Source organism: Orycteropus afer, unplaced genomic scaffold (genome assembly GCF_000298275.1).
Source record: "Orycteropus afer afer isolate SDZICR_OR568_19922 unplaced genomic scaffold, OryAfe1.0 scaffold00336, whole genome shotgun sequence".
NCBI lineage: Eukaryota > Metazoa > Chordata > Mammalia > Tubulidentata > Orycteropodidae > Orycteropus > Orycteropus afer.
Genome location: NW_006921923.1, coordinates 1,720,458 through 1,729,193, shown reverse-complemented (window position 1 = coordinate 1,729,193; position 8,736 = coordinate 1,720,458). Strand labels below are relative to the sequence as shown.

Sequence of the window (8,736 nt, the reverse complement as noted above, 5' to 3'; positions counted from 1 at the left end):
GAGGAGTGGCTGGTGGATTTGAACCGCCAGCCTTCTGGTTAGCAGTCAAGTGCTGTAGCCACTATGCTACCAGAGCTCCCAATTATGTAATACATATGGAAATATCTAACAAATACAACAAATAAACCACTGCCGCTGAGTCAATTCCGAGTGCTCGTGTTACAGAGCAGAACTGCTCCAAGGGGTTTTCTTAGCTGCAATCTTTATGTAAGCAGATCACCAGACCTTTCTTCCACAGTGCTATTGGGTGGCTTAAAACTGCCAACCTTTAGGTAAGTAATCAAGTACAAACCATTTGTGCCACCCAGGAACCTATATATAACTATATGGATATATGTATACACTAAATCTTCTAAGGGAGCTCTGGTGGTGTAGTGCCTAAGGAATCTGACTGCTAACCAGAAGGCTGGCAGTTCAAACCCATCAGCCACTCCTTGGAAGGAAGACTGGCCAATCTACTTCCATAGTGATACTGCCTCAGAAACCCAAGGAGGGGTCACTATGAGTCAGATCCAACTTGACGGCAGTGAGTTTGGTTTGGTTTGGTAAGTCTTCTAAATCTAGCATGTGTTTTACCCTTATAGCATGTCCCAATTCAAACTAGTTGCCCTACTTTTAATTTTGGGATATTTGGAAACATATCTGTGGGGGCTGCCCAAATGTCAGTTTTGAGACTTCTGCTATCTATTTGCTGTGACTTCCATGTACACTGGGCTCCTGGGTGTGTGTTTGTGGAGTCGGCATCACTGAGCTCCCCAAAGCCTGAAAGAAACAGGCTTGGGAATGAGAAACTCCCTTTATAGCCAGGGTTGCCAAACAAGCCACTCTGAACATTAAAAGACACTTAGCCATTCAAATGGTAGGATGGAAACTGGTGGGTACTTGAGAATATCTCTTTGTATTATCCAAGCAGTCACAGAGGCGCCAGTGTTGCTAGAACTCTGGCACGGACAGATGAGGTTTTCTTTGCAGTTCGGCTGCACTGGGATTGTGGACAGCCAAGCCAGCGATTGCCAACTGGTGTTACAAGTGTAATGGCCCCCGTGCCAGGCTGTCAATTCACCCAGGTACCTCTCTGGTACAAGTGGCTTGGCATCCTGTCAAAGTTCCAATGAATAGCCAGTGTACCCTCTATGAAGTCAGAGTGAGATCATGAGCAAGGGGAACACTGCTGTCCTGGAAGGCTAAGGTTACTGGGAAGCAATGATGGTAGTGATGGTGTGAGGTGGAAGAATGCTCAGAAAAGCCTCTGAGGGGGGAGGGAGGGGAATTAACACTGCAGTGCAGAGATGGAATATACAATGGACATAGTAACTCATGAGTAATTCTGACACAGACATGTGTATCTGGTGGAAAGATATTTGGGAAACCCTTGGGTGGTCTAGTTCTGTTTCACTGCCCCTCCCATAGCCTGTGACCTTTCAATCACCAAGAGAGCATGTATTTTTGTCCTAGGTGAGTTACTGCCTTGGGGACCCATCAAGGCCTAAGCCTTCCAATCAATGTGGTTTTGGTACAGTGTTTCTCAACTGGGGTGCTACTGGCACTTTGGGCGAGACCATTCTTCATCATTCAGGACATTTAGCATCCCTGACTCTGAGACACAAAAATGCCAGTAGCACACCAAATCATTGTGGTGATCCAAAACACCCTCAGATATTTCCCAGAGCCCTCTGGGAGTGGGCAGGACCGATCCTGGTTCAGAACCACTGGTAAAGCTGTTTCTGAACACCTGATAACTTCTCAGCTAAAGTTTTCCTGGATCAGGATTTTATTATTATTATTTATAAGGTTGTCTTTGCCTCAGTATGGGTACTTCAAGACATCTGTGGCCAAGGTGGGCTTTCTGGGTAGGCACTGTAGGTGTCCAGTAATTTGAGTAGCACTTGATGCATTAGAACATTCCTTCTGGGGCTGGCATTCTCTTTCTGGAGAGAGTCCAGAAGAAGCAAGAGTGAATATTTTTGTCCCAGAGTAAAGCGAACCTGGGGGTTAATCATATCATCACTGCTACTCCTCAGGACTGAGACAATCACTACAACTTTTAGACACCTGGCTGAGCTGTTAAGAATCACAGCTCAGTAATTGCTCTTCCTGCGAAAGGAATAGCCAAAGGGGCTGTTGCTGGACTTTTCAAATCTTGGTTCAGTGTTTAAGATCTGGCTGTTATTTAAAAAGCAAGGCATGGTTAAACTAATCTCCCCAGAGATTGCATTTGTTGATTTCTGTGTGTAAACTTGTGTGGGTGTTATTGTATCAATATAAACTGTTTTTGCTTTATAAATGGCTTGCTTAATGATCTTCACACTCCTTGGTTCCTATGAGTCCCAAAGGACCCGGTATAACACAAATGCAAAGCAATTTACAAATAGATGTGCACCATGTGCTCATGCACACACACTAACCAGTACACAGCTGGACACGTAAATTTCTACCCCCTCCCAATCAGACACTTGTCCAGTTGTATCTGAAGACAGTGTTTCTGTAGCCTCACAAGTAACAGAAGCTAAAAGGCCACCCGATCCAGCAGTGAGCAGCTATATGTACAGACTCACAGCTGTGTGTCCTCTGGAGAGGCTCACTCAAGAGGAGACTTTGTATGTACCTTAACAGTGGTCCGGCCATCAAATGTGAATGACTTGATCTGCCCATTTTCTAAGAAAACCTTCAAGACGTTGGGGATAAGGAGAAGAGCTTCTTTCTTCATCATTTTCTGTAGAAGGCATGGAAAGGACAAAGGGAGGGGCTCATTTAGAAAGAGGAGGGAAGCCAAATGTGGGGTGTGGGAAGGAAAAGAAAGGAGGAAGAGAAAGGAGAAAGTGAAGGAGACAGGGAGCCAAAAGTAGGGGAGGATAAAGAGACAGAAGAAAAGCAGATCAATAATAATGTCACATGGAGACCAGAACCAAACGCCCAAGAAGACATTGATTGTTCCATGTCAAAAGTTCACCCTTCATCCGACGCCACAACACACGCGCATTATAACCAAACCAAACCCACTGCCATCAAGTCAACTCCAACTCATAGCAACCATATGTAGGACAGAGTAAAACTGCCCCATAGGTTCTTCCAGGCTGTAAATCTTCCCAGAAGCAAACTGCCTCATCTTTCTCCCACAGAGTGTCTGGTGGACTCAAACCACCAACCTCTTGGTTAGCAGCCGAATGCTTTTGATCACTGTGCCACAAGAGCTCCTGCCCACATTATACTGTGGTTCAAAAAGCTCCTTCTCTCACCTGACTTTATCTCCTGAAACATTCCCACACATACTCTCTCCTTTTCCATCATACCCTTCACACATCCAGATTACTTCCACACCCATGCCTATGCTCTGCCATTCCCCCTCCCTCATGGTATCTAAAAATGTTCCTGGTTCAGCCCCCTCCTACTCTGCAGCATCATGTCTTGCCATTCTTGGTATGCACACTGCTCTTTCATGCTTCCATACTTCTGAATAGGAGGTGGTGCGTGTTAAGTTCTCAATAAGTATTTGTTAAATAAAGGCGGTTCCTTCTGCCTAGAATACCCTTTCTTTTTCTCTCCGTGACAAACTCCAACTCATCCTTCAAGACTCAGTTCAAGTATATATTATTTAAGGCCTTGCCCAAATATCCTCAAGTACTCCAACCTGCTCTTTCCATGCATCCTACTGCAATTTATATGCACCTCTCTCAGTACTTATCACATTTCTGGAGAATACGCATCTTCCTCATCAAATAGTGAACTCAGAGCACAATGACCATGTCCTATTCATCTTTATAGTCCCAACACTGAACAGAGTTCCTAGTACACAGCTGGTGCTCAACAAATGGCTGCTGAATGAATGAGCAGTAGGTGCTTAATCAAACCAGTTGCTGTCGAGTCAAATCCAACTCATGGCAACTCCATGTGTGCAGAGTGGAACTGCATTCCAAATGTTGTTCAAGGCTGTGATCTTTTGGAAGCAGATCCCAGGCCTTTCTTCTGAGATATCTCTGGGTGAGTTCGAACTGCCAACCATTAGGTTGGTAGCCAAGTGCTTAACCAACCATTTGCATCACCCAGGGACTCCATTAGATGTTTAATAGGTACTTACTTGAATGATTAGACTCAGCAAGAGTTCAACCACTTCCCTTGGCTAACATTGTTAATTCTATAAGAACTGAAAATTGGCATAAGGTGGCCAGATTCCTTAATTCAGTGGACATTTATTGAACCTCTACTATGTGCCCAGAACTATATTAAGCCCCATGAAGACTACATAAAAATAGAAGACCTGGGCCTAGTCTTACACTCTTATTATAGTGACCTGGCACACACACATGAACTAGAGAGCAATTCATAGGACCAAAACAACCCAATAAGTTTAAGGTAGATAAGTTAAGGTTTCCTAGATAAGGGGAACTGGATTTAGGTTTTAAATGTCATAGCAGGTGTGGATTATTAGAAAGGTCAGAAGAGAATAGTCCAGATTAAGGGACTGTCATGGACAGAGCAAAGAAACAGGAACACGGAAGTCCTCTTGAGTTGGGGTGTGGTTGGCAGTAGTGGGAGCCAGGAGTCCAGCTTGACTGGGGTGAAGCCAAGGTAAGTGATGGTATATAACATTGGAAAAGTGTGATTCCCTGGCTCTCTCTCTGATCCCAAGAATCCTGCCAAGCCCAGAGGCCCCAATCCCCAGGCTGATGATGCTCAGCGGTGGCAGGTTTTATTTAGCACATTGGGTTGGACTCAGATAATTACTTAATTGATTTTGCTTAAAAATAGAGTTGGCAAGGAACGCCCACAGGATTTATTTTTGCTGTGGCTGCTTAATAAAGCCTTGGCACAAGAAGGGAAAGGAGGGATGATAGGATAGTCGGGAGTCACCTGGGCCTGGACTCCCCCAAGTGCCGACCAATGGTGAGGCTGCTATGGTCTGCATTGGTGGTAGGGAGTAGGGAGAGGTTGCTATTGTTGCATCAGGTAATTTCCTGAACACAGTAAGAGTTGGAAGGTTGATGTCTGTTTCTCTCTTAGCCAAGAGCCTCAAACCATGCCTGGTGGCCTGTCCAGGAGACAGAGAAACAACTCTGGGTGGGTCCTAGCTACTCTAGGGCATTTCACTTAGATTGGTCTGGAGTAGGGGCTTGATTCTGCCTGTGGCCTAGCTGAGAAATATGAAGAGGACATTCATAATGGGAGGAGGAGAGAGTAGGGAAGGGAGAGCAAAGAAAAGAGAATGAGAGGGAGAGAAAAGAGAGTGGGAAGAAAAGGAAGGAAAAGGAGGGGAGAGGAAGTGAGGGAGTTCTTCATTGAGTGGCTTGGCCATGGTTGATTGTTCTGTAATGCTGAATGGAATAGGATGCACCTGCCTATACTTTTAAGTCACATTTCCTCTGGATTTTCAAGGACCTCTGGTGGTGCAAGGAGCTCTGGTGGTGTAGTGCCTATGGCATTTGACTGCTAACCAGAAGGCTGGAGGTTCAAACCCACCAGCCACTCCTTAGAAGGAAGGTTAGGCAATCTACTTCCGTAGTGATACCACCTCAGAAACCCAAGGAAGGGGTCACTATGATTTGGATCCGACTTGATGGCAGTGAGTTTCGTTTTGGTCTGGTGGTGCAGTGGTTAAAGCATTTGACTGTGTAGCCAAAAGTTTGGTGGTTTGAACCCCCCAGCCACTTTCTCCTTGGGAGAAAGATGAGGTAGTCTGCTTCTATAAAGATTTACACCCTCAGAAACCCTATGGTGCAGTTCTACTCTGTCCTGTAGTATTGCTATGAGTTGGAATTGACTCAGTGGCAGTGGATTGGAGGTTTGTTTTTTTTGGGGGGGAGGTCAGGATGCAAACATCCCCTTAGTGACTCAGAGGCTGCTTCATCCTGATCTGCAGGAACTCCATATAGCTTCTTTTCCTCTCTGCTCACTATCCCATCCCCTTTCAACCCTTTCTGCTAGGATTGACACGACAACTTTCCCAGTGTGGTCCTATATTCCCCTAGACTCCCCAGACTTCCTTGGACAGGGATGGGGGAGGGCATGAGCTGAGTTTGGGGATGAGAGTCAGGGAACAGGGATGGGAAACACCTGTGTCCTCTAGATCCCTTCTTCTGAGTGGTTCAGCCTCAAAGAACTCTGTAAGTACCTGATGCCCCACTGATTTCCCTGTTCAGTCTGGGCTTGCTATCTTCTCCCAACAACTGCAGCTGTGCCTCAGTACATAAATGATAAGGGCCTCCTGAGAGTCCGGCCAGCAACAGCCCGAAAAAGCACACAAATGCCTGTTAGCTCCAGCTCTTCCCACCTCCATCCCCTTCGGGACACCACCAACTTCCGCAGATTCCTGGGAGATTCTGGGCCCCAGTCCACTCCTGCTTAACACACATCTTTCTGCTCTCCACCTACCTCTTCTCATTTGCACATCTGGAACAGACAACTCACCTCATGCAAACCCTACGAAACAATGAAAAAGACTGTGGACTGCCCAAACTAAACCAAAACCAAAGAGTAGATTCTGATGCCTAGTGACCTACAGGACAGAATGGAACTGCTCCATTGGGTTTCCAAGGCTATAAATCTTTATGGAAGCAGCCTTTCACACCTCCCCTCCCGCAAGGAGCGGCTGGTGGGTTTGTATCACCAACCTTTGGGTTAGCAGCTGAGCACTTAACCATTGCACCACTAGGGTTCCTCGTGGGCTCACCATGACCCCCCCAAATTGGTATCTGTGTGGCATGGGCTATTGAACATTACTTGCTTCTTGAAACAATGGCACCCAGCAGTGGATCCTATACTGCCTCAATCTGAACCACTTATCCCCCCATCATCACTGAAAGCTATGCAGTGTCAGGGAACAGATATCTATTTTGTATCCTATGCAGGGCTGGGAAGCCAGCAGGTGCTTAGTAAAGACAATGTGACTCAATGAGAGTCTGTATCATTTTCCCTATGGAAGCTTCATCCACCACTGCAGTCTTCTCCAGTCAAATGTGGAGTTTCAGGATCACTTAAACGTGAAGAGAGCTCAATTTCATCAGCTGTTCCTCCCGTGGACCTTCAGAAAGCCACTCCTTCCTTTCTGCTTCTATCAAGTAACCAAAAGATGTTTACAGAGCATTTGTTCTGAGTGTAAGCTACTGTGTTAGGGATGGAATTTCTTGAAGCATCACGAGGATCCTGCGTGATTCAGTACATACTCCTCCCCACAATGCCCATACACTCCTCACTCATTACCCATCTGTATAGCATTGCAGTCCTCCCACTCCAGCTCCTTCCTAATGCTGTCCACTATGAAGAACATTGGACAAGCAACCACCCCTCAATGAGAACTTGACATCCAGGCCAATTCTGGCCAAGGGCCCAGGAGAGGGAGCTGAGGCTGCACTTACTGCATCTGTTTCTCCAACTGCCACTTGCTCAGAAAATCGGACCTTCACAGGATTGGACCTCAGCTTGGCCTTCTTCGCAGCACTGATGAAGGCAGATTTGGGGGACTGGAAAAAGAACAGGGGCCTTGTTATTTCTCTATCCCTGAGGAAAACCTGACCTTTGTCATGTTGGAGAAAAGATGTCTCAATATACATATACTTTGCCTTACTGATCAGTAAATCAATAAATAAGTATCGATTACCTACTAGGTGCAAGGTAATGTGCTAAGTCCTTCCTTATTTAATTGGTGTGTTCTGAGAAGGCTGGGCACAAACTGAATTTGGGTAAACTGAATCCCATTATGAATGCTCTAGGCCTAGGGGTGTTTGCAAAAATTCTTTAGTAATAATACATACTGACTTTTTATATGTTTGGTTTTCTTAATACAAGATATATCTAAATCTCTCTCTCTCTCTGTCTCTCTCTCTCTCTGTCTGTCTCTCTCTCTCTCTCTGTCTATATATATATATATAATTATTATATCTGAATACAAGCATCCCAAAGCATTTACGGAAATGATCTTACTCATCTGACAGATATACCCTGCCCCTAGGAAAGAGGCTCATAAAAATCCAAAATGCCATTTTAGATGTGGAAGAAAAGAGCCCTAGCACTCTGAAGTGATTTGTCCACAGTTTCTATGCTATTCAGGAATAGAGATGTTAGGGATTTAACCTAGGTCTCCTGGCTTTCTAGTTCTGGGCTCCATACCAATTTGTTTATCCTATTCTGTAAGAAAACGCCCAAAGAATCAGCTAGGCTCTCTACTTCTTGACAACTCTCCCATAAATTCCCCAGGAAGCATGGCTAGCAAACACTGGAAACTAAGCCTTTCCTGGGTGTTCCCTGCATGCCTACCCCCTCCCCACTGAGCTCTATATACCTCATTGTTATGGATTGAATTGTGTCCCCCGAAAATGTGTCTTGAAATCCTAACCCCTATAGCTGTGGACGTAATGTAATACAATATAATCTCCTTCCATAATGCAATCTAATGTAATGCAATCAATCAGTTGAGGCCAATCAATTGAATCAAGCAATCAATCAGTTGAGGCCAATGTAGGGTATGTCCAAAACCTAGTCACTTCTGAGTAATAAAAAGAGCAGCAGAGACACAGAGAGAAACGGGAAAAATAGCTACTACACCTGAAAATTATGGGGGCAGATGAATCTACAAGCCCTGGAACTCTGAGAATTGTGGTAGCATAATGCCTAAGGCACTTGACTGCTAACCAGGAAGCTGGCGGTTCAAACCCACCAGCCACTCCTCGGAAGGAAGGTTGGGCAATCCTGCTTCCATAGTGATAACTGCCTCAGAAACCCAAGGAGGGGTCGCTATGAGTCGGG

At 45.4% G+C, this 8,736-nt stretch overlaps 1 protein-coding gene across 1 annotated transcript in view; it reads right to left on the bottom strand.

The window, feature by feature from the left end:
• The window catches only part of FRMPD3 (FERM and PDZ domain containing 3), a 79,911-nt gene that overhangs the window by 45,723 nt on the left and 25,452 nt on the right, over positions 1-8,736 (bottom strand). The window contains exons 5-6 of the mRNA XM_007952430.2: positions 7,350-7,454; positions 2,606-2,713 (exon numbers count right to left, since the gene is read on the bottom strand). Coding sequence (XP_007950621.2) covers positions 2,606-2,713; positions 7,350-7,454 — 213 coding nt within the window. The remainder of the gene's footprint in view (positions 1-2,605; positions 2,714-7,349; positions 7,455-8,736) is intronic.